This window comes from Drosophila ficusphila, unplaced genomic scaffold (assembly GCF_018152265.1).
Source record: "Drosophila ficusphila isolate 14025-0441.05 unplaced genomic scaffold, ASM1815226v1 contig_127, whole genome shotgun sequence".
Taxonomy (NCBI): domain Eukaryota; kingdom Metazoa; phylum Arthropoda; class Insecta; order Diptera; family Drosophilidae; genus Drosophila; species Drosophila ficusphila.
The window spans coordinates 306600-332477 of NW_025064016.1; the positions used below are offsets into that span (position 1 = coordinate 306600).

At 42.9% G+C, this 25878-nt stretch overlaps 4 protein-coding genes across 4 annotated transcripts; 2 read left to right on the forward strand and 2 right to left on the reverse strand.

Annotated features, from left to right (window-relative positions):
* The first annotated feature begins 131 nt into the window (after positions 1-131).
* On the forward strand, positions 132-11889 carry LOC108092664 (probable phospholipid-transporting ATPase IIA). Its single transcript, XM_017192326.2, is given in 7 exon segments — positions 132-896; positions 898-1397; positions 7804-8641; positions 8770-9547; positions 9611-10955; positions 11030-11103; positions 11164-11889. Coding segments are annotated over 7 exon segments (3768 nt in total). The 5' UTR covers positions 132-797; the 3' UTR covers positions 11298-11889.
* Positions 11890-11990: 101 nt separating this feature from the next.
* Positions 11991-23538, reverse strand: LOC108092604. Its single transcript, XM_043209445.1, has 6 exons — positions 23420-23538; positions 21450-21941; positions 19576-20908; positions 18726-19089; positions 15979-16159; positions 11991-15908 (listed from the first exon to the last, which is right to left on the reverse strand). Exons 1-6 carry the CDS (start codon positions 23536-23538, stop codon positions 15155-15157), a joined length of 3243 nt encoding a protein of 1080 aa, XP_043065380.1. The 3' UTR covers positions 11991-15154.
* LOC108092666 lies at positions 16348-17345 on the reverse strand. Its single transcript, XM_017192329.1, has one exon. The coding sequence runs from the start codon at positions 17236-17238 to the stop codon at positions 16486-16488; it is 753 nt and encodes a 250-aa protein (XP_017047818.1). The 5' UTR covers positions 17239-17345; the 3' UTR covers positions 16348-16485.
* LOC108092665 lies at positions 17363-18381 on the forward strand. Its single transcript, XM_017192328.2, has one exon. The coding sequence runs from the start codon at positions 17375-17377 to the stop codon at positions 18212-18214; it is 840 nt and encodes a 279-aa protein (XP_017047817.2). The 5' UTR covers positions 17363-17374; the 3' UTR covers positions 18215-18381.
* Positions 23539-25878: the final 2340 nt, after the last annotated feature.

A 25878-nucleotide genomic window follows, 5' to 3' on the forward strand; every position in this document is an offset into this window, starting at 1 on the left:
TTTTAGTTAATATTTTATTTAAATTATTATTTTTGCTCCCCGCTTATAAATTTAAAATTCCCACAGCCACGACTCAGCCAGTGTTGCTCAGCGCACGATTAAGTTAACAGTGCCCTGTAAAGCCAGCTGATTACGGTTTGGCCAAATTATTTCGCTGGCAAGTTGCGTGTGGGAATTAAACGTTTTTCGAGCTACATCCTGGCTAAAAATAAATAAAAAATGTGCTGGCAAAAGTCCAAAGCAGGGCTAAAATAGGTGCAATTAACGTTTTATGAATGAAAACGCGGAAAGCTTAAAACTCAAGTGGCCAATGAAGAGTGTGCTTGTGTGTGTGGCCCGGGCCTTGGCCTTTTATTTATCGAATTCGTATCAATTTAATCGCTGAGCAATAGTCACTTGGCATTTATTTTTATGGTGACGATGTGGTAGCCGGCAACTGTTCGACTGATAAGCCGACTGACTGTTGGAATTCCACTCCGGGGAATGCCTGTGATTTACGCGTATACAGTGTTTACCCTACCTGTTTACCGCTCAAAAAAAAAAAGTCTCAGGTGTGATAAGACTTTTACACCTGAGTGGCTCAATGGAAACGTGGCAATAAGACTAAAAACTTACTCCGCATTTATTTTTATTTAGAAGACAAGAATATACAATAGTGTGGAGAAAATTTCACATCCAATTAGGTGAGGATCAGTTCAATAGTTCAATTCAGGCGCCAAAAGCCAAACACCTGCATGCAGCTCCCTTTACTTAAGTTAACTTAAGCTATCTACGTTCGCGCTCTCTGTAAAAAAATAATGGCTGAGAACAATGTGTCGCTACGCGATTTCGACGAAGAGAGCGAAACGGATTCGGAGACGGAATTGCTCATACGCCGCGATGTCCCGAGTGGGAGAAACAGCAGCACACAACAACAACAACCACAGAGCTGGCAGGCGGCGCAAAAGCTCAACGGGCTACAGCGGCGCCGACGTCGACGCCGGCGCTGGCAGCTCTGCCGCCGGTGGCAGCTTTCTGGGCAATCTCTTTGGAGGCAACAGTTTTGGCTCTGCCGCCGGACAAATACGTTATAGAAATGAGCGGAGTCGCGAGCGCGCCAAAAACTCCAACGGCAGCAGCAGCTACAGCATTTCGAAACTGGCGCAATTAACGCACACGTCAGCGAGCGGGGTCGCGGGGGCGGGGGCGGGATCGGGGGCTAGTGGGAGTGGCAGTGGAGTAACAACTGCGGATAATGCAGCAGCATCGGCAGTTTCTGCGGGGGATCTTGGCAATGGCGGTACGCACAGTACCGTTGTCGATCCCGAAAATGGTTCCTCAACGGTCTTCTACCAACACAATCGGCGGAAGAGCAAAAGTCGCAGCATTGGCAACGTCTGCAAGCTGTGCTTGTGCAGGTGAGTTCAATTTTCGATGCAACCAACGTTGCGTATGCGCAATATTTCCATTTCACTGCTGCAATAGTGGCGGCGGGAGTTATGGGAAAGTAAATAGCGAAACAACAGCTGTTCACTAGTCAACAAAACATCGGGAAACACAAGTGTTAACGTCGGAAATCTTTCCCAAGCATCCAGACTTTTTAGTTGAATTAATATATAATGGAAGTGCTTTTTGGAGGTCTTTATTGCCTCAACCTTCGAGTGATTACAAGTTATTTTTTCCTGTGATTTTAAAACAAACAGTGCTTTACCGAAACTAGAGAGTTTCAAGGGTAAAATGATTTATTTACATAAAAGTTATACTGTCAAAATACGTTTTTATCTGAAATCGTTTTGTAGCATTGATAATCAAAACTAAAAAAAAATCATGGAAATAATAACAATAATCGAATTTCCTTACAAGTGAAATAAATACGATACTGACTTCTAAAAATACATTCAGAATATAAATATTATTGCCGAATAAGCAAAGAAAAACGTTGACCTCTCTCGGACGTTCTATCACTTTCACAATTCATCAGCTTCATGCCGAACAAGTTGTTGTTCTGTTCTGGCCACTTGGAATTTGTTTATTATTTTTTGGCGTGAGCAAAATGTTTTTGAGGGTGAGCCAAATTTTGATGTGTTGCAATTTTATTTTTCTTCTTTTAAATTAGATCTTTTACGAAATGTGGTTCCAAGAAAATGATTCTTGCCGAAAGGCGAGTGGAGAGTTGTGATGTATGGTCCACATATGTATGACATACACAATGAGTGCATCTGTATAGACCGATTCCTAGATATATTTTTAATTTACCTAATTAGAGAGGGAAACACGAGAGAACTTTTGAGAAAGGCCGCACATGCGAGCTGGCGAACAAGCACACACGTCTGTAAGTGGATCGGCGAAAGAAAATGGAAAAAATTTCGGTTTCCGCGACGAACTGCAAATCGATAAACGTGACGGGACGCACAGACGTCTTCCAGGTCTGGGGGAAAGATTTCAGCCAATGGAAATAATAACAAAAACACGGCTATAAATAGTGGAACAAGACAGGCAGCCCAGCAGCGAATCGGGTGACATGGCATGAAGTAAACGAAAACATTGGCCCCCACATTTCTTTCTGCTTGCACACCCACTGAGCGTTTTGATGGGGTCTAATTGCCGCGAAACTTTGCCCAAAAACACACACAACTCCGCCCGTTACCTGTGCATTTTTAATCGATGTTTGCCGTGCGACTCGAAACCCGATTGGTGGGCGAGCAAAAAATAAAAATAATCGCTCCAAGAAGTCACCAAGAAATGCTAAAAATTCCGAAACCAGTTCCCCGACGGTTCCTCAGCTGGTTTTGCTCTACACATTGTTGTTTTCAAGGTTTCTAAAAAATACAAACGTGTTGCAGAGAAGAAGTCGCTTTAGGGGTTTTTTTTTTGGTCAAACGTTGCTTTTTTGCGTCGAAAATTGAAAGTTTCTCTGCTGTCTGGTCGTGGCTTATCAGAATCAGGTCGATTGCCGACCAAATACAAAATGAAGCCACGAACTCTGCAATGCGTCATTAGATGAGAATATTGATACGAGGCTTAAACTTTAAAATTGTCTATGTCGTGTCCAATAGCCCTTCAATACGCTAAGCTTAATCATGTTTCTGTCAGTGTATAAGTTAAACGGTTTCGCTTTTGGGAAGTCTAGACTTTGACAAAGCAAAACCTTTATCAGAAGCGCAATAGACTTTTGAATGTGTAATTTCTTGTTTAACTCCAACGTGGGAAAAGTAAACAATATTATCTTTACTCAAAAGCAAATTCTCTGTCTCAGCTATTTCTAGAGTATTTAAGAGATCGTTGGGAACAAGGAAAACTTTAAATACTGTGGCTAAAACGATTTTATACAAGCAGGGTTCACAAAAACCACAATAGAGGCTGATGAGGTCTTTATAATTTCATAATTCATAATTTCTACCTTAACGACGCATTATTTTATTTTGATGATTATTGCATAATATTTTTTCTCCCAATCCGATGCTCCAATGTCATCGTTATGTTCACAAGTGCGTGCGTAACTTTTCATATGCCACTTATCGCCCCCATGACCACGAAAAAGACTTCAAGCCTTTGCTCGTACTCAAGTTTTTCTCAATTTTTCGACACCTAGCTTGGGTTTTGTGAGGGTTTTGTTACCCAGAGCCTAACCGTCCGCCAGTTTGAAACTTTTCTCGGGTTGTTCGTTTCATTTTCGGCGCTCAACTCCAATTGCCGTTTCGGTTATATGAGGCTCAAAGATTTCGACAGGCCGATTAGAATTGCAAAGTGAGGCGCCATGCGGCACAGTTCGTTGTTGCGTTTGTTGCTGCCACGGTGGCCAGCGTGGTGGAACCAACTCGCCGTTTATGTTTTTCTATATACCATTTTATAATATTCCACTACTCTCACAAAGAATAAGTGTAGCTGATAACCTTATATTTTAATATATTTCATAATCAAAAATATTTCATTTGATTTATGATTTTTAACGCTTGCATTTATTTGGAATTCTACAAATACGTTAAACCAAAATATAATCTCTACATGGGAAAATTATATAATTAAAAAAAACTGTAACGATTTCCTTCCAGGAGTTCAATCATATGATTAATCTTTTCCATCATTTTTAAATCTCTCAAATTAATGACTGAATTAATTGTAATTGCATTAACTATAGCCATTGCCAACTGACGACAGACTTTTCCCAACCTTTTTTCAGTTTGCCGCATGCAAATTAGTCCGCCACGCCCCCTGTCCCCCCTGTCCGCCCCCCTCACGCCACAAACTGTCAATGGTAACGCCTAATGTTATTATTTTCTAGTCGCCGTTAGCTGTTTATCTAGTTTGCTGCTGTTTGCGACTAAATGCAAATGGTTGGGAAGAGAAAAGCGATGGCTAAGGGGTCTGAGCGGTGAAATGCGACAACGATTGACGCCCGCAACTTGGCCTGGCATTGTTTTCCACCCACCGGCAATGTGGGTTAATAACCAAAAGCCAGAAGGCAGCGCAAGTCACACTATTCATAGCTCACCTATTTCCATTCCGGTTACCCGTGAAAGGGTATATTGCACACGTGTCTCCACTCCCAAAGTAACCATATTTGTTGTCTTTTTTCGAACAACGAATTTTACGTTTGTTTAAACAAGTTTCCCTATATGCTTGGAGGCTTTATATTTATTTTATACAACAAAATTGTATAGAGCTGATTATTTAATAACGTCAATATTTGAAGATATTTTTAAAAAGAAGAATTAAAAAATTAAATGGATGGATGGGAAAATCTGTCATTACAGACATCAACATTTTGAGTCACAAAAGAATGTTTTCAAACCGTTTTGTTTTTTGTCTTTTTATTTTTAGTTTCTTTGCTTTGTGGGTGATAATATTTGAGTTGGTCCCTACTCAATACTTCCGTCCTGAAAGTTCGACTACATTTTTTCAAAAGACTTCGCAACTAAAAACTCATAACTAAAAACTTTAAATACTTCTGTGCTTTAATTATGTACTTTTAAATATTTTCTAAAGACAAAACAATTTACTTTGCTCTTATCTTTGGCAAACAAATTGTTAATTAGTTTCTTTGGAAAATGACACATAGCCGTTAAAAGGAATTGGTTGCGGGAGTTAAAAAAAGATGTGAAAGACCGCCATTGGGTGATGCATAAATTACACAAATCATTTACTCTGTTTTACAATCGCTCATTGGAGGAAACTCTTTTCAGTGTGATCCAGTTTTCTCTTTTCCGCTTCTGTTTTTTTTCTGGCTCGCGTTTTTGTACGGCAAACTTAGTTTTTCGACCAAGGTTTTCTTAAATAAATCTGAATAATCTTAACTACAGCTAGTAAATTTCATGAAGTGTTTTATGAACATGCACCTTCTAAAAGATGTTTATGTCATATTGCTGACACTATTTTATTTCCACATTGACAATGCAAATCAGATCTTTCCTGCGGAATGGTTTATTATCGTTTTATTCTGGGTCAAAGATAACCGTTTGTTTTCTTTTTAATCAACCACAGTCCACTTAGCTGATAAAGGCATTTATCTAATTACAATGTTTAATAGGCAGGTAAAGGCAGTAAATTAATAAAAATATTTATTATCTGCATTACCTAAAAAACAATTTTAAGTTGGATATGACGGATTGTTTATTCGTTAAGTTCTATATTCAAAAATATATATTGCAGAGAATTGCGCACTTCCCCAGATTGGTGCAATGGCAGCTGTTTAAAGGCTAAATTTAATGGGAAAAGCGGAAAACAATATTTGCTTGAGCTGTACTATGCAATCAAATTTGCTGAGGTCTACAAATCGTTTTGAAATTTCCAGTTAATTACTCAGAACGAAACGAATCGCTGCATTTGTTTGTTGTGGACGCTGCAACTGTTGACGAGTGCATTTCAATTCAAACAGTATGCAGCAAACCTTGGCTGAATCACACTTTGACCAATAAATGAGGGTTTAAAATGGAAAAAACACATAAAAACGCATCTAGGCGTATATTTAACTAGGGTGACACACATTGGGAATATGGAGATTCATACACCAGAAGGCTTCGCCGGCAAAAGCGCTGACTTTGAAGTGCAACGTGAGTCACTCAGGTGAGCCAATTCTGCTGGCCCTTTCTGTTTTTATTGTCTCTGTTTTGCAGACAAGTCGTTGAACTTTCCCTTGAGCACTTTTGGCAACTTTTTCTTATGAGATCATGACACGAAATCGTCTCACCGGCGAATGTGTGTGTTTCATATTGACAAAACTTCGAAGCGCGCTTCATTCGCACACGCCTAGCACAAGCGGCCAAGTAGAATGGCCGTAATATAAAAAAGCTGGAGAAAAACAAGTTTGCTCGTGGGCTAACAAATAAGAGGAGCAGCAATGATCTAAGCAGCTGAAGCGTAGACACCCGGCAAGAGCTTATTTAATTAACATCCGAGTGCTAACGAAAGCAACGAGCAGAGCTGCTCGGTGAGCAATAAAGAGGTCATAAACTACGCAACGTTCATTTGCCAATTTTGAATTAAGCGCCAAACGTAGCGTTGCCAGACATAGAGATTATGGAATAGTGGTATCCTTGTCAAAAAAATAACTATACAGTTGTCCCTTTCTTGCTTATTGATTTCTCCTAGGCCCAAAAACAGGGTTGTTAAACACGTAGACGACGCAGTTTTCATACGGAATTTTCACATTCGCGTTTGTTTTGTGCATAAGAATTTCACCTAATTAATTTGTATTGCGGATTGCCAGTGAATTATGCGTGTGCCATGAGCCGCGCCTGTGATTATGTGAGAACGGCAGACGGAAAACCGCGAATTGAATCTGACGCTGCAACTGCAGAGAACAAAGGCCAAAAAGGCTGCATAAGACTTCGAAATTAAATTAGCACAGCTAAATAATCGCAAATCTCGGCAAGTCAACATGGATGATGCCACCTCCCAGAACTCGGCTGCAACGCCCATGACTCGAGAGAATATTCCGTTGCTGAATCGCCAGCGAAATCGCTGGTGTCTTTTTAGGTGTGAATCATCACTTTAATGGGGTGGATTTTTTCAGGCTTTCCTTATCAACTTTTTGCAGTGCATTCATGTTAATCAATTGCGGTTAATCGGTTGGGTTGCGGTGTGCTCCCTTCTCTTTCTTCAACTCGTAAAGCCAGGCTTTTCACCTACCACTTGCACACTCTCTCTCACTCACACACACCCACACACTCATAAAGAGATGCATACACATTCAGTTGATTGTTGTTGTCGTCTGAATTTTCACTTTTGTTTATTTTCGAGTTTTTACTATTGATTTTCCGCTCAAGGTCGCCTACTTTATGGTCCCATACACTGTGTGACTGAAATTTTAATTCGCTCGGCCATTTACTTGCTACCAAATAGGGTTTTCCCCCCATCGGTTTATGAATATTAGGTTCTATAGCTAATTGAGTATGCCGTTAAAAATTTATGGTTCCTGGGAATCGGTTTAAATGTGGAAAACAAATGTTTAATTGTGGACTTTTTATTAAGTCAACATTACTTGTTGCGGCTTGAGAGTAAAACCAATAATAATTAGAAATGTTTAAAATGTCCATAAATAAAAAAAAAACGAAAAATTAGGGCAAACATTTTTTTCATATTTTTGACACACTTTTCGGATGTTCAAATTTAAACAAAATTCTATGTGAAAAACGAGGCAATTCAAATCAATTGATGTTAACGCCGACCGAAGCTTGAAGCTCGCTACTCTTCGGATTTTCAATTATTTCTGTTTGAGACAATAAGAGGGTTTTATGGGTGCCTGGGAAGATCGGCCAGAAGGATGTTCCTGGCTCACACCCTAACTGAAAGCTGCGTTATACTGATCCTTCTACTCACTTTCAGTTGCTGGCGAAAATGGTTCCGACCACGAGAGCTGAGGGCCCGGACCGTCAACCTGGGCCGGGTCAATACGGAGAAGTTCCCGCCGAACGAGATCCGAAATCAGAAGTACAATTTCATCACCTTCCTGCCGCTGGTGCTGTTCGAGCAGTTTCGCTTCTTCCTCAACCTGTACTTCCTGCTGATGGCGCTGTCGCAGTTCATTCCGGACATCCGGATCGGCTACCCGTACACCTATTGGGGTCCACTCGGCTTCGTCCTGATGGTCACCATCTGCCGGGAGGCAGTCGATGATCTGCGACGGCATCAGCGGGACCACGAGGTCAACTCTCAGAAGTATAAACGCCTGTCGGCCAACAACCTCAGCGGCTACGAGATGGTACCAAGCTCGAAGCTGAAGGTCGGTGACATTATCATCGTAGAGAAGAATGAGCGGGTGCCCGCGGATCTGATCCTGTTGCGCACCAGCGACCGCAGTGGTTCGGTCTTCGTGAGGACAGACCAACTGGATGGTGAGACGGACTGGAAACCCCGTCTTGCCGTCCCGTACACCCAGAAACTCAGCCGGGACTCGGAGCTGCATACTATCGATGCCAGCTTTTATGTGGAGAAGCCCCAGAACGACATCCACAGCTTCATTGCCACCTTCTGCATGGCGGAGGGCAGCGAGGACACCGGCCTCAGTGTGGAGAACACTCTGTGGGCCAACACCGTTGTGGCCGCAGGCACAGCCACCGGAATTGTCATCTACACAGGATGCGAAACGCGCAGCGTCATGAACAACTCACAGCCGAGGTCCAAGGTGGGCCTGCTGGATATGGAGATCAACGGATTGACCAAGGTGAGTTAAACATTAGGATTTGTAGGATATCCAAGTATAATTATGTGTACATTGCATAATCATTGTTTTTGTTTTCTTTTTGATATTTATTATTACAACGAAAAGTAATCAATCTTATTTTTCAACAGGTTCTGTTTTGTGCCGTGCTGGGACTGTCGCTAGTCATGATGATGCTGAAGGGATTCGGCGGCCCCTGGTACCGATACATGTTCCGCTTCGTGCTGCTCTTCTCCTACATCATTCCAATCAGTCTGCGCGTAAACTTGGACATGGGCAAGGCCTTCTACTCGTGGCAAATGCAAAACGACTCCAATATCCAGGGAACCGTAGTCAGATCGACGACCATTCCCGAGGAATTGGGCAGAATCTCGTACGTGCTGACCGACAAGACGGGCACTCTTACCCAGAACGAGATGGTCTTCAAGAAAATCCACCTGGGCATAGTGTCCCATGATGCGGACACCTTCCATCACATTGGTCAGATGATACAAAAGCTATCTGGGAATATATTGCAACAGCAGCAGGGTAGCGTATCTAGCTCGAGTAGCAGTGCGGAATCTACAAAGCCAATTATGTTCGCCGGCAATCGGATGCGCCGTCCCGAGGGATGGCGGGAATGGGAGGCAGTGCGAGCACTTGCCCTTTGCCACAATGTTACGCCCGTGAGCGATGACGAGGACAACCGATCCGTGTCCACGGCTTCCACCGTCACCGGCGGCAACAACTCGCCGACCAAATCTGTGATAAACATCGAGGCACCCGGCAGCACGGACACGGAGCATCAATACCAGGCCGCCTCTCCAGATGAAATAGCGCTGGTCAAGTGGACTGAGCAGGTGGGCCTGACTCTGATTGCTAGGGATCTCAATTCGATGACGTTGCAGGTGAAAACCCCCAGCGAGGACAGTAAGTAAAACTAAAATATTTCGCTTATCATCGAACTAATGTAGATATTTCCTGTTTACCCAGATGACATTCTGCTGCATTATCAGATTCTGCAGCTGTTCCCCTTCACCAGCGAGAGCAAGCGCATGGGTATTATAGTGCGCGAGAGCAAAACGGGACAGATAACGTTCTATCTGAAGGGTGCCGATGTGGTGATGTCCAGCATTGTGCAGTATAACGACTGGCTGAGCGAAGAGTCGGGCAACATGGCGCGAGAAGGCCTACGCACGCTTGTGGTGGCCAAGAAGGTGCTTACCGAGGAACAGTATTCCGACTTTGAAACACGTTACAATGCGGCTCGTTTGAGCATAACCGATCGCGTGGCCAAGGTGGCTGCAGTCACGGAATCTCTTGAGCGTGAGCTGGAACTGCTTTGTCTGACTGGCGTCGAGGATCGTCTGCAAGAGAATGTGCGTCCCACTTTGGAATTGCTGCGTAATGCCGGCGTTCGCGTTTGGATGTTAACGGGCGACAAGCTAGAGACTGCTTGCTGTATTGCCAAGTCCTCACAGCTGATTGGCCGGAACCAGGGATTGCATGTTCTGCGCTCCGTCAAGACGCGTACGGATGCTCATCAGGAGCTGAATAGTTTCCGACGCAAACAGGGTCATGCGCTGGTCATCTCTGGCGAATCGCTTGAGGTCTGCCTGCAGTATTACAGACCGGAGTTCCTGGAACTGGCCACAGCTTCGCCAGCCGTGGTCTGCTGCCGCTGCTCGCCCACTCAAAAGGCCCAGGTGGTGGCTCTCATCCAGAAGCACACCGGCAAACGAACCTGCGCCGTGGGAGATGGTGGCAACGATGTCAGCATGATTCAGCAGGCCGACGCCGGAGTTGGAATTGAGGGACGCGAGGGAAGACAGGCCTCGCTGGCCGGTGACTTTAGCATTCCGCAGTTCTCGCACATTGCCAAGCTGCTGCTCATCCACGGCCGGAGGAGCTACAAGCGCTCGGCGGCCCTCTCACAGTTCGTAATCCACCGCGGTCTGATCATCACCACCTTGCAGGCGGTATTCTCGGCGGTTTTCTACCTCAGCTCGGTGGCCTTGTACCAAGGCTTTCTCATGGTCGGATATTCGACACTGTACACCATGTTTCCGGTGTTCTCACTGGTGCTGGATCAGGACATCACCTCGGAGACCGCCGTCACGTATCCGGAGCTTTACAAGGATTTGTCCAAAGGACGTAGTCTCAGTTACAAGACCTTCTTTATATGGGTACTGATAAGCATATACCAAGGCGGCGTCATTATGTATGGAGCGCTGATACTCTTTGTGGATGAGTTTATCCACATTGTGGCAATCAGTTTCTCGGCTTTGATCATGACGGAGCTCATTATGGTGGCACTCACCGTGCGCACTTGGCATAGGTTAGTTCTGGCATCTTTTTGAAATCCCGTTTTTTTTATAAGTTTGCTAACATTTTATTATGCTTTATTCGCAGGTTAATGGTGCTAGCGGAACTATTTAGTTTAGCGCTCTATCTCATTTCATTGGCCGTGTTGCATGAGTATTTCGGTAAGTAACTTTTTAACTTATTTAAAGAATGATGTACAACTTGTTATCCTTTATTTATAGACTGGGAGTTTATCTGGTCGTACGATTTTCTATGGAAGGTTTCCCTCATCACGCTGGTCTCCTGCTTACCACTGTACATAATCAAGTTCTTGCGTAAAAAATGTTCGCCGCCCTCTTATTTGAAGCTCTCTTAAATGGTGGCACGGCAGACAACTAACAAATTAATTCTCCAGATTTTATAACCTTCATTGCGTTCTGTTCACAATAGTAATGTTTCTTATCATTAAGCACTTTATGGTTTGTTTATTTTTTTTCGATTGAGGAGGCATCCCACAATTATCCCTCGATTTGCCAATACCCGCACCAACCCCAAATATACGTGATATCAGGTTAAACGCCCCTTCCTCGACACTACACTTTCGTTTGATGATATTTTTGTTGATTTTGAAAGATTCACAAAATACCAGAGAGAAAGTGATTCGATTATTATAGTTAAAATGAAAACCGATTCTTATTTGTAAGCTTGAGGCGTAACTGTTTCCATATATTTCAATTTTGTATACCTGTGTGTATTTGATAAATATTTAAGTCGCAGAAAACCAAATTATGTTACTAATTATTTAATGATAAAATAAATTAATAATTGTATCTATGACTAAAAATTAAATCAATTACAATGGTATAAAAAAGAATGTGAAAGAAAAAAAATAGATTTTGTATTAAGGTTTAGAAATCGCATTGGATTGTGAAATAATTAATATAAATAAATTAACATATATAAATGAACAGATCGTTATTTAATTATTTTTGAAGCGGCTCCCGAAATACGGCAAGAAATAAACTAAAGACTTCGTTTTTTTTTGTATTGTACATTTTTTATTTACCATTTTGCTTGACATTTTGTTTCTGTTTATTACTAATTCACAATTCTTTGCTTGAAATACATAATAATTTTAATAATATATTATATTATGCATGTACGCACATACAAACATACTTACGTACGCAAGTTAATGAATTTTGTGTTGTCTTCTTGTTGGTAATATAATAGTTTAGCTTTTGCTATGCTTTTAAAATGCATGACATCCATTAGCGTTTACACTTTCATGGTTTTCTAACAATTTATTTATTTTTTTTTCGTTTTCGTTTTGGTTTTCATATTTGTTTTTTGTTTATTGAAATCTTGTTTCTTTACTTTGTTTTTAATTGCTTAGCAAAACTTCGACTCTTTATAGGTTGAAATGATGAAGCACTGTTTTTCGATTTTGCTTAAATGCGCAGAAATACTTTTGAAGTAAACAATTTGCATGTCTTTTTTTGTTTTGTTCAAATTTCACAACATTGAAATTTTATTTCTCCATAAACACATGCAGTTTTTTAAGGTATTATTTTTGGTGTGCTTTGTTAATAACATTTTGATTTCCTTTTTGTATACTCGCCTTGCCTTTTGCTAATACTGAATTCTGTTGAGCCTTTCATGTACTTCCAGTTGAGCCAACTCCTCGCTAAGAACTCGTTTGAGCAATTTAAATAAACTTTTATGTCGGTGTATAAAAGTTTCCTCCAATCATTTGGGTTTCTTAAAGCTTTTCCATTTCTTCATTTGTTCAATCAACAACTTCAACTCTAATTCTCAACTTGGGTACAGAGAGCTGAGCTACATTTGTTTAAAGGGTATGGGGGGATGTATATATTTGGGATAAATACTTTGTAGACATATGCATGTGTGTTGACATTTGGTTTCGTATTCGCTCACTTCTAATTTACTAAAAATCTACAAAATATAATATTTGAATTTTTTCTCTGCTAAATATATTCTGCATATACATACTTTATAATGATTGTTTAACATTTATACATTGTTTTTTATGCAAGTTATAATTTCTTACTCTGCGTTTTTTATGTGTGGTTCTTGATGAGGTCAACTTTGATTTGTTTTATTTGAAACTTCTGGTTTTCGTCTATTTAAATATTTTTAGTTTTAGAATGATCTTGTCTAATTGTTGATATGTGTTTACTGTTTTATGTTGTGGCTAATATGAAATTGTTGTTTTTGGTTTACGTTTTTACAATTCCAAAAAGGTTTAAACGTTTTCTTTTTACCTGTTATGTTAGTTTATTTTAATTTTTTTTAAATTTTTTCTTTGTTTTAATAATATTCAGTCTATATAAACATTCATTTATACATTTATGCTAAATTTTTGGAAAACAAATCGGGAGAATGTGCGAAACTGATCTAAAACCGATGCACATTTTCAGTTCCTCAACCAAAACTGGTAAAATTTGTCTAAAAAGAAATCGGATTCAAATAATGTAGAAATAAGAATATCTGAAGATCTGTGGATGATCGGATTCATGTTGGAGAAAGTGTTCAATTCATGTAAATCTATCAAAAATTAATGGTTGTTCGCTTTACCTCGCTATGCTTTACATGTATATATGTATTTAATTATGTAGGTATAATTAGGGCATGCTATTTGCTTGCATTTGTTTCTGTATATTTAGTTAAATATTTTGTTACTTGTTTGCTATTATTTTGCTTGTTAACACATTCCTCTTGACGAGTTTTATTCAATGCATTTAATTTTTAGTTGTATTTTTCATTGCTGTTTCTGAATTTTTACTCAAGTTGGCTATACCTTTTCACGTGATCTGATTTGTTTACTCAACAGATTCCCTAATTTTTTCCTCTGCATTTGAATATAGATAGAAATCGATCAACATAAACGAAATCAACTATTTACATACACATAAATATACTTAAACCCGTATACATAAAGGTTTCCGTTTGGTTATAAATCTAATCACTGACCTCAGTAACAACGAAAGCAAAACATCTGGGTTCCTGTAGGGTTCAAGAATTTCGGTACTTATTCAGTTTTGAGTCAAAAGTAAATCTTTTTGCAATATACTTTTCAACATCGTATGCTAAAATATTTATTTCAGATATTGTTATTCGTAATATTTTACGTCGTGCCTTGTAGAATAATGTTTATTAGAGTGTTGTAGCAGCGATTGAGCTTGCTGGGAAAATATTCATATAAAGAAACGTATTTTATGTTATCATTCACTAATTACTAAGCAAACCAATGCCAAGCATATCCTAAAATTAATGTTTTTTGCTCTACTTCAATTTCGGCGCCATTTAGCTCCTTTAAAAAACTGCCAATTTAAATTACCACATCCATGCTCAATAATCCAAGGTTTCGAAAAGAGCCATAACACTTCAATTAAATCAATCGATAATTGTTATTTTACCCTGGATGTTGATGCATGAGCTGGCTTTACACCTGCACCGATATATAAAATTTTAGTGGATAAATGGTAAAATTATCTATGTAAAAAAGTTCCTAACTTAAATCATTGTAGGCAGTATGTCATTTTGTTTTCATTTTAACTTTTTATAGGCCGAAAGTAACTGTTGATAGTGTGATAATTTTTTTCTGAACACAATTGCGTTTTTAAGACGATAACTATAACAGAGCTTCAAATAAAATACTGTGTGTCTCTTAATATATATATATTATGTTCAACTTAGTCCATTAAAACTTTTTAAACTGTTGGAACGACTTGCCGAAAGGATTACCTCCCCAAAATAACCAAATTGCGAAAAACACTCAACGGTAATCCTTCACTTAAAGGAACATCTCTAATGCTCTAGAGTCTAGACCCTTGTGGTGCTATTAATATACGTATGCCATTCCGGCACACTGAAAAGCGTCTACACATTTAAAAAATTGGCAAAGCTTTTACAAAATTACGAAACTACGATTACAAACTACTTTGCCAAAAAAAAATGTAACATACAAGCAATACCCAAGTGCAATATTTGAGCTGATTTGAGCCGGATCAAACGATTTGGCCTGGCAGGTAGGTAAACTCCGGAGAACTCGACGCCTCCGAAAGCAACTCTAAAAACTAACCACTGTGCTCAGGCCAAGTGGCGCTGCTCCTCGCAGTTGGCACTGCGGGTGGCCTCGCACTGGGCACAGTGCTTCTCCAGAAACTTCATGGACAAGTGGAACGTATACCGGTGCCGGGTGCAACGCCTTTACATCTTGTACTCGACGATCTTGTTGGGATTGAGGAACTGCTCCCGTTGCGACGCCTCCAAATGGGCCACGGTGCGCGTCAAGGCCGAGCCCGAACCGGAACCCGAACCGGAACCGGAACCAGTTACCGGTCCAGTTGCAGATCCCGTTACTGATTTATGCTTGCCATCAGCTGATCCCCCTCCCCCGCCTCCTCCTCCTCCTCCGCCGCTGGTGCGTCCTGTGTCCGTGCCAATGGGTTGGTAGACCCCCTGGTCACTGATCACCCCGACATTCACCCCGGCCACAACGGGCTGTTGCAGATAGCCGGAGTACTGAGGCGGCAGCTGGTAGCTGCCCGGTGGCTGCTGCTGCTGCTGTTGGTGGCTGCCCGCCCGCGGCTGCTCCGTGTGGGCGATTGGGTACTGCTGCTGGTGGGCGTAGTCCTGGCTGCTGCCCACAGCGCCAGCGGAAGCCACCGAGCCACCAGCTGTTCCACCTCCTCCTCCTCCCACTCCGGCCAGCGATCCACCGCCAACTCCGCCTCCACCCATCCTCGAGCCGGAGTCATCGTTGAGACCCTCGCCCATTTCCCCGTCTCGATTGTGGCGTCCCCGGATGCACAGCTTGGTGAAGAGCCACACGCGTCCGCGGTAGAGGAGGTAGCAGCAGAAGTGCACAAAAAAGGTGAAGATGATCGCACAGGCCGTCACTATAATGGCCTTTCCCGGCTTGGTCCAGTCCATCATCGGGTAGATGGCAGTTTGGTTTTTCCTGAAGAAAAATATTATATTAATCTAATCATAAATATAATTATTTAATCTGCTATTTAGTGAGGACTCACCTATCTGTTCCCCCGGCCAAGAAGTAGATGCCTGTAAATATGGCATAGGCCAGGCCAATTCCAGTGGTAAAGTAGGCGTGGCTCATTTTAATCGGATGACCCACTATGGCCAAATCGATCAGCATTATAATCGTGTTGAGCACATGGACCATTATATTTAAAGCATCAATCTTGTGGATTTCTGAAAGATGAATGCCATTGTAAGAACAAGAATTTAATGTATTGTAAAAGTATAATTTTTATAATGTTTATTGTTTACAGAAAATGTCCTTTTGGTATTTAAAATAAACTTGACTATAAGTAAAAATATATATCCCTTTTTATTAATTCTGTAATAATTTAGAAAATAAATGATGTAGTAAAACATCCTTGTCAAAAATCAGTAGTTCTCGGGTTATATTGTACATTTGTTAAATTTCACTCATTTTCATAACTACTCAAAAATATCTCAGCAACTATTTGCTATGGATTGCTCTCCAATTTGAAAGGAATCCCCATTTGCCCCCTTCACATTTGGCTTTTTATGACTCTGCCGAGAAAGTCAGACGTTGACTTTTTGCTGAGGTAGTAGTACTCGTAAGCAATGTCATCGGCGCAGTCCAGGAAGACGAAGCAGGCGAGAAAGTCGATCAGCAGCACCGTGGAGCACAGAGGTCTGTCCAGGATGGGCGGCAGGTTGTCCCAGTGGCCGGAGATGACCTGCGCCTGAAATCCGATGATCGGAAAGGCGATCTGCCAGAGCACAAAGTGAACGGCTGCCTCGAAGGCGTATACTTTGCCCGGCAGGTGGACACAGCAGGCGACCATCAGGACACTGGTCATCACCACGAACACGAACCAGGCGAGCAAGAGGTAGGTCATCGCCGGACAGCCGGGCAGCGACCAGGAGCCAACCACCTGGATCAGCACCATCATTACGAGTACCTCCAGGCTGAGGAGCAGTACGTGAACAACATGTCCCTCCGGGAGAACCGTGACCGTTCCAAAAGCCAGACAGGCGGCAATCAGGCAGCTGATGATCCAGTTGACCGGGAACTTTCGCCTCAACCAGGTCGTATTTACGTAGATGCAGAAGATGAACAGGCCGATGATGAAGAAGCAAATGGTGGCCGTGGCGTCCGGAAGGAGGACAACTCGAAGGAGATCCGGCAGGATGAGCAGGAAAATCGCCAGAGCGATGAAGACGAGCGCGATGCCGTAGATCCACAGACGCACCACGTTACGGAGGCCATCGAGGTTGTCCTCTTGCAAATCAGTCATGCCCTCTCCAGGTTTCCAGCTTTTTAGGTTTCCGGTTTTCCAGCTTTCCGGGCTTCTCCAATTTGTCCGGTAATTCTTTTCGGGCGAGGGGCGTGTGTCGAAGTGTCAAAGGTGAGAGCTCGGCCTGACAGCCAGTATGTTAGGTCTAACCAGATCAGTATCAGCCCCGAATTTTAGCGTGCGAACCGTTGAATCCTCCCGCTCGACAAACCGCTTGGAGGCCGATTCCAGTGTGTGGAGCAGCCAGCTGCAGGAGGAGGAGGCCTCCGTCTCCAGCCTCGGGCTCTCGTTCATCCGCCGAAAGCAGCCGTCGCGCTTCGTGTTCCGCACCTACGTGTGCGTCCTGCTGGGCATCGAGGTGTCCCTCGGTTCGCTGCAGTGGCTCGGCTCCACGTACCGCTGGCGACCGGACCTGAATCCGGCCAACCGCAGCCTGTCCGTCCTGCTGCTCCTGCTGTCGTGGATCAACCTGACGCTGGCCTTCATCGGTTTCCGCCGCCTGCAGTTCACCTTCCCGCTCAACTGGATCATCTTCGGCTGCATCTTCGAGAGCCTCACGCTGCTGGTCGTGTGTCTGCACATCCTCGAGCTGGATCTCACCTGGCCATTCGTACTGGTCGGCATCGGGGTAATGGTCGTCTATACGCTGCTGGGGCTGTGGGTGCCGAGCTTCCTCACCGCCAACCTATGGATCATCATCCTGGCCAGCTTTGTTGTCTTTGTGGTGTCCGCCATTGCGTTGTACTTTCACCTGCAGATGAGCTACTATGTGCCGGCCAGCCTGTGCCTGGTCTTCTTCGGCCCGTGGGCCATGTTCAACTCCCAGAAGCTCTTCCTGCCCCACATGCGCACCGGTTACCTGCCGCACCAGTACTTGGAGGCATCGGCCAAGATGTACATCAACTACGCCTTCACCGTCAGCGGCATCATCTTCGCCCACCGCCTGGCGGTCAACACCTTGGATTCCCATGGATAGCAGGGAGGTGGAGGAGGAGCAGGAGGTGGAGGAGGAGGAGGTTAAGTTACTTTCCTGGTTGAGTTTTGAGTGGAGGGAAGCTGGGGCTGATCTCATTGGTTGTTTTCGTTTTTTGTAAGTCTTTCATCACTGAATAAATTGTCACGTGTTTACTTGTATATCTTAAATTATCCGTTGTGTCATTTGTATTTTTCGTGATGAAACATTTTCTTTTAGAATATATTTAAATATATTTGAACAGAGCTACGACAACTATTCGCTAATAAAATGTAAAGACAACGGTGCGTATGAGTGATAATCTTTATGTGCATTGCGCAGCATAAAACCTCGTTTCTAAAATGTGTTTTCTTTTTATGAGTCATCGCAGGATCCCTTATTTATATATTATTACTTAGAATATTGAGTAAAAGTGATGTTTTTTTTTTAAATAAAAAGCAATTTATATTATACTCTATGGATTACTATAACTGAAAGGATAGTTACAAATGAAAGGGCAGTTTAAGAAACTCACCAGGATTGTGGACCAATAGCCAGTAGCACATGGTCACAATGAACGCGTAGACCGTGGCACAGGTGTAGAGCACCCAGTACAGATGGTGCAGTCGGCTCTTCTTCGCCTGGCGCACAATCTCGAAGTCCTCGCGCTCCACCATCATTCCCTGGGTGACAATCCAGGCGGCCAGCCACGCCTGCACCGTGCAGAAGAGCAGCCCCCAGTGGGTCAGGTAGATCCACCACTTGGCGTAGTGGTGCTCGAAGTGCTCATCCGTGCGCCCGATGTCTAGCAGGGAGCAGACCAGCGCCGCCAGGCAGGTGATGGCCGTTATCCAGCGGTAGAACAGGTACACGATGCGCACCTGCGTGTTCCGCTGCCACTGAATAATTAAAGGGGATTTTTAATATAAATATGTATCTAAGTAACCTAAGCAATAGCTAAGTGAAAAGATTTTCTAAGTTGTTGTATTGGAATTTAACAAATTAAAGGATTCAAGACTTCATTTAAATGCTACAAATTGAATGTAACTAGAGTTCAGAATTCTAGTTTATTGAAGGAGCTAAGGGTATAATTTAAAACGTAGCGATATGCTTTTGTAATTTCTAATAACAAGGGTACAATATAATGAAATTAATCCAAATAATTTAATTTGTATGTAAAGAAAAATTCTTTTTCAGTAAAAACTATTCAAATTTAACCAATCAGTTGCTAAAGATTCCTAACTTTTGGAGAACAACTCTGTTCAAATATTCCCATATTCCATTTCCTATAGATTGAACTACCCGCTCATTGCATAATAAAATACATTATTTATATATTTTAATTTCTTATTATAACATATAAGATATAGTAAGGGTTATCTCACCTGGCACAGATAGAAGTTGTGGCGGTGGACGTGGTCCGGGGTGAACTCCGGGAAGCAGCTGTTCCACAGTTTGCTAACCATCATTCTCTGGTTGCCCAGGCAGCTGCCGGCGTTGGTGGCGAACTGGTTGAAGCCCTCGCAGCTGTCCTGCGAAGGATACTGGTAGGAGTGGTACGCCTGCTGCTGCAGTTGCTGCTGCGACCCCAGGAACTGCTGATGCTGCTGCTGCTGGTGTTGCTGCGGGTAGTGCGACGACTGGTGTTGCTGCTGTCGCTGTTGCTGATGTTGCTGATGTTGCTGCTGCTGCTGCTGCTGCTGATGTTGCTGGTTGAGCAGATGCTGCTGTTGCTGCTGCTGTTGTTGCTGTTGGGTGTATTGGTAGGGCTGGTAGCGCTGATCCTCCAGGATGCGCTGCGACTGGCTGCCCGCTGCTGAGCCCACTGCTGATCCTGATCCCGCTGCTGCGCCTCCTCCCGCTGCGGCTGAGCCGTGCTCCACTTGGTACTCGTGTTGCGGCGGCGTCTTGTGGCTGTGCAGGCTGTCCCGGCCGCTGCCGCCGTAGGGATGCAGAAAATCGGGAAGGTCAAGGATGCGCGCCAGCTGCGTGGCCACCTCCTCGTCGTCCTCGTCCTCGTTCCTCCGGCTGTTGTTGTGGTTGTGGTTGTGGTTGTGCTCCTCCTCGTCGTCCTCCTCCTCCTGCAAGTGGAAGAAGCGCAGTTCCTCGAGACTCGAACAGTCCGTGGAGAGCAGTGCTTGCGGCAGGCACTCCTCGAGCAGGTCCTCCTCGTCCTCAGTGGTGCTGGCGAAGCCCGGCAGATAGCCGTAGTTGTCGTAGGCGTCGTACCGCCTTCGGGGCGTGGCCTTGTAGCGATAGCCAGCTTGCAGCTCCTCCGCCGCACTCCCGTACTCTCGGAACGGCGAGGTGGATACCGCTGACGATGCTGCCGCTGCCGCTGCTGCTGCTGCTGCCGCTGCCGAAACTGAGGCCGCCGCTGCAACCGCCGCCGGAGTGGGCGGGACGGGCGGTGGAACGGTCCGGGTGCTCCGGCTGCTGAAGTAGTAATCGGTGGCTACGCTCGGCGCCGGCGGTGGTGGCGGTAGAGCCGCCGGAACGGCCAACGGTGGCAAGTAGCCCGGTGAACTTCCCGCTGAGGCTAGCAGCGGCGTGGGCGAGGCATCGAAGTTGATCAGTGCCGCCGCCGGATAGCCGCCGCCGGAGTATCCGCCCACGCTGCGGTACGGGTACGGGTAGGGAGTCGCTGCCGCGCCACCACCACTGCTGCTGGTGGTGCCGATGTAGATGTGCGCCGACGTCGACGGCAGATGGTACCAGCTGCAAAGACATTGCAAAAAAAAACATTAATTTCTAATTCATTTTAATTATTATAATTTTAGTCCATTTTTTTCAAATTTTGAAAAGTCGGGGGTCATAAAAAATGACAAAACATCGACCAAAAAATCGAAAATAAACTAATGATGCAGCTCATTAGATATTTTTATAACAAATTTAAATTAAAAATGTTAAAAAATTAGAAAATGTTTGCATTTCAATTCTCTAACGAACTGCCTCATTACTTAATTTTGTGATTTTTAACCGATTTTTTTCAACAACAAATCTACCAAAGTCGTTAAATAATCCGATTAATAAAACCCCATTGATTCTATTGATTTTAAATGGAAAGTAACCAGCTAAAATAATATTTTTAAACTATTAAAAATGGATAATGTAGACACAGGTTAATTGGGACAGATAAAGTGATAGTGATATTGATCTGATTAATAAAACCCCATTGCTTTCAATGACTTTGAAATGGATAGTAACTAGCTAATATAATCCTTGATAAATTCTGACAAAAGAATAAAGCAGATATTACCTGGCTAGGTTGCCGCTGCCCAGACCGAAGCCCAGGCCCAGTCCGAGACCCAGATCGGTGTTGGTGCTGCCGCGACTGAAGTAGTAGCTGTACTGCTGCTGCTGCTGCTGTTGTTGCTGCTGCTGCTGTTGCTGCTGCTGTTGCTGCTGCTGTTGTTGCTGCTGCTGCAGTTGCTGGTGGTGCAGCTGCAACTGCTGGGCGGCGAAGAGCTGCTGCTGGGCCAAGTGCTGCTGGTGCTGCTGCTGGGGGGCTGCGTAGCCGGTGAGCCAACGTTGCCGCAGGCACGAGTAACTCTGCTGCAACTCACGCTCGAGTCGCTGCAGCAGCAATTGTTGCTGCAGCTGCTGGATCTGCAGTTGCTGCTGCTGCTGGGCTAGCAATTGCTGCTGCACGAGCTGCTGGTGCTGTTGCTGCTGCTGTTGTTGCTGCTGTTGGCCACTAATTGGCACCGCTCTAAAGTAAAACTGCGCGTAATCCAATGTGAAGGCGTTCCTCTAAACCTCCGACGCGCGTCTACCACATTCACGCTTGGCTTTTGTTCGCGTCGCTCCCTGCTGCTTTTTTTTCCTTATTTGTTCCTCTTGTTGCTTCTGTTGTTGTTGTTGCTGTTTGTTGTTGCCTTTGTCCTATGTGTCCTTTGTGGCTTTGGCTGCTGCTGTTGCAGTTGCAAGTGGAAAGACGTCTGAGCCTGTAAGTGGAGCAGAAGGCAAAAAGAGATGAAGGCATTGAGTTGAGTCGACGACTGCTTTTCACATGCGAGTGCATAATGTACTAATTAGGCAGGCGTTAAGCATACGCAGTGTGGTACGAAATCAGAGGCGTTACCTCTAGATGGCTAAAAATTATACCTATTTATAACAGAATTTACTCCTTTTAAGTTGAGTATTTAAATGGTATTAGTTTGTAATTTAAATCTGAATTAAATAATTTTTAATGTACCTATATGTAGCTTTATTTACCGTGTAGTATAACGAAGGATATTAAAAGGCATTGCATTAAGCCTTAAAGTATTATTACTTAAATGACTTCCCCCACAATCAATTTTAAATGTGGTTAAGCTCCTTTAATAAATATCCAGCTACGTCTCTGGCCAAGATTGCAGAAGATAAAGATGCACTCCACTGAACGCACAGTTGGCGGCTGTAAAACAGTTTCTTTGAAACCCTAATTTATTGCCTCACTGCCGTCTCAGCTTTCCAGGTATAATGGTAACCAGGACAAAAGGGAAACAGGAGGAAGGCAATCTCAATGCAAAGATGTTCATTATAAATTCGCTGCAATCTTGAGCTAAAGGCAACAAATGTGTGGGATTCGAACTCGGTTGAACTTTTTTGATAGCTTAAGCCTGCTGAATAATGAATAATAAGTTCATGTCTCTATTACCAATTCATAGAGGTTTTATGAATAAAATAAAAAAATAAATCCTTAAATACCTAAACAGCTAGAGAATGCAAACATAGCAAGATGATTACGGCTTAGATTAAATATAATTATAATTAAATAATATTTGTAAAACTGTGTAACAGATGAGGACTTAGCTGTAAGCCTTCGTGCTATTTTCCCTTGATTCCCGCCAAGTGCCAGTGGGCGAAACTATTTCCATGGCATTATCCCTGCGCTGCAGACACTCCAGCACTACCAGCATTAATGTCCTTTGCCAGAGTGGGCGTGGCAATAAAATCAAATCAAATTGCGCGTGCCTCAGCAAAAACGCAAAACGCAAAACGGCGACCAGGAAGCGCCGTTGTGGCCATTTTGGTTGCGTTGCTTTTCCGTTGCAGAATTGAGTTGCAGTTAGTTGAGTTGTCTGCTCGGTGGCCAAAATGCGGAGGTTGGGAAAAAGGAAAAGCGGGGATTTGGGGCTTGGGGGTTTGGGTGGAAAATGTGCTGGGTAAAATGGGCCTGCAAGTGTGCAAGTGTTTGTGTGTGTGAGTGTGCAAGCCTTTTGACGTCATCAGCAAATACTTTACTCTTGGCAGTGGGTGTTGTTGTTCTTGTTCTTGCTGTTCTTGTTGCCGTTGTTTACACAGCTGCTATGGGTGCCGCATTTAGTTGTTGCCACTACCGCTGCCGTCGGTTGCTGCAACATTTACATTGGCAATTTGCTTGAAAAAGCACTTATACCATCATCCTCCTTGTACGAACTGCGGAGCCAACACACCAACACCAACACACTAGAACACAAATACAGATGCCGACGTCCCCACTTCCGGCCACAAGTCTGTGCTTTTGGCCTAACCCGAACTTCCGACATTGCCACCCAGCTGAGAATACCCTTCAATTGATTGGGTCTTCTTTATAAAAAGGCAACCGGAGATTGATTTGTTATTGAATTTATTTCAATTTATGTGGTACTGCTTTTTGGACCTCTATCAAGTTTTCTGATGAAAGCAATTCTATCAACTTTATAAGTCTACAAACAAAATGATGTTATAAAATAATCTTTATTTAATTTATAACATCTTTATTGCTTATTTTTCTATCATATATGTTGCATTTCTAACTGTTCCTTAAAACCCTTTCCATTTTCTACATTATCTTAATTTTCCCTAAGAAAATTTTGCTCAATCACTTCAGCAATCAAGATATAACCAAGTAATGAAAATTGCCTAAATGTTATGTCAATTTACAAAAGAGCATTCATGATTTTCGAAACACAGGCTTTTTGTGCTGACTCAACTTACATTTTTACTCTTTGTTACTTTGGTTTTTAAACCCCGCTTTGTGTGTGAAAACTTCGTTAAACTTGTGTGAAAACTTTTTGCTTCCATCACTTTAAGGCTCCTCTGTTTTTATGGCATACAGGGAAAAAAACGGAAAAGGACTGGCAAGGACAAAGAATTAAGCTGGAATAAAGTTTTGTTCAGCATTTAGTTAAAGTCGTTTGGACGGTTTTCCACCCTGGCTGTTTATTTATAGCCCGCTTGGCGGGCAAAAGAGGGAACATAAAAATTTGGCAATACTTTTTTTGAAGCGGCAATTAGGGGCACGCAGCACGTTGCAGGTCATAAAGGCGAGAATGAATTACCCAACCGCGTTGCAATTGAAATTGAAATTGAAATTTAATGGCTGCGAGCGGAGAGATCCCGCGGCATTCAACGCGGAGTTGTGGAGTGTGGCGAAAATGGCTCAATAGTCGAACAATTGTGTGCTTAAGCTGCATCATAAATTCGCTCAAGTGGCCAGCGGATAAATAAACACTGGCGATGCGGCCAACATGTCGTATGCGCGATATTCAATGAAGCGTGTGCGCCGGCGAAGGACACACCATTAATGCTAATTTAATTACGAAAACGTGTCTATGTGTGCCACTTCGTCACGTTCTTAACGACTCCCATTAAATTTCGCCGAAAATGTTTCAGTGGTTTTAAGGACTTCACTTGCATTCATTTTCCCTACATCCACTGCAATCCAGTTTATTTCTCATCAAAAGCCATGCTTCAAATATTTATTATAACCGGAATTCCTTCAAAATAATTAATATAATCCTTGACGGAAATCCCCACAAGATCAGAGCAATTTTCTTGCTGCTCAAAGTCAAAATAAACAGTGAGTCGGGCAAATAATTTTCGAAGCTCATGAAGCCTTAGATATATGCAGTATTTTCCCGAAAGGCACCCACATTCCGCTTCCACTAAAAATAAGAGAAAGTAAAAGAAATTTTGTTCGTTTTAATTAAATTGCATTCTCTTCACAATGCCACTTTCATCTGGAGGCGAAAACCTCCTCCTTCCCCGAAACTCGTTCACTTGGCTGACTTGGAATTTCTGTTAATCAAAGGCAGTGTTCAGCATGAAAATGCTTAATTGTGTTATTACATAACTTTTATCCAGCCGAAAGTGGAAGAAAGTGGGGACTGAAAGTGGGAATATATGTATGCTACTCGACATAAAAGTCGTTGGCAATTAATCCATGTGTTGGCCAAGAATAAATCGATGCGGTCTCAAAGGATAATTAATGCGTCACCAGAGCGCAGAAAACTGACCATGACAGCTGCTCGACGATTTCAGTGTGCCATAACTTAAACTCTCCATTAATAACGTGGTATTATCCAAGGGAACTTTCCGCAAATGCACATCAATTTGTTGGGTTAATGAAAGCAACAAAATTCGAGAGTTTACATCCCAGTTCCACAGCTTTGCTTATCAGGCTTGCTTATAACTTTCTCCTGTTCTAATATAAATAAACACTATAACATTTTGCACTGAAAATTCTGGTAATGCCCAAAATAATAATAGAATATAAAATATATAATATAATAAGCCAAAATAAATCTATGGTATTTAAATTAATTTGGAATCAACTAAAATCTTAAGAACTATTCTTCTGAGTTTAATTTCCCATTAAACGTTTTCTGTTAGTTCAGCTAATAACTAATACTTTTCTAAGCTATTTTATTTTGAAATCAACATTTTTCTGAGTGCACACA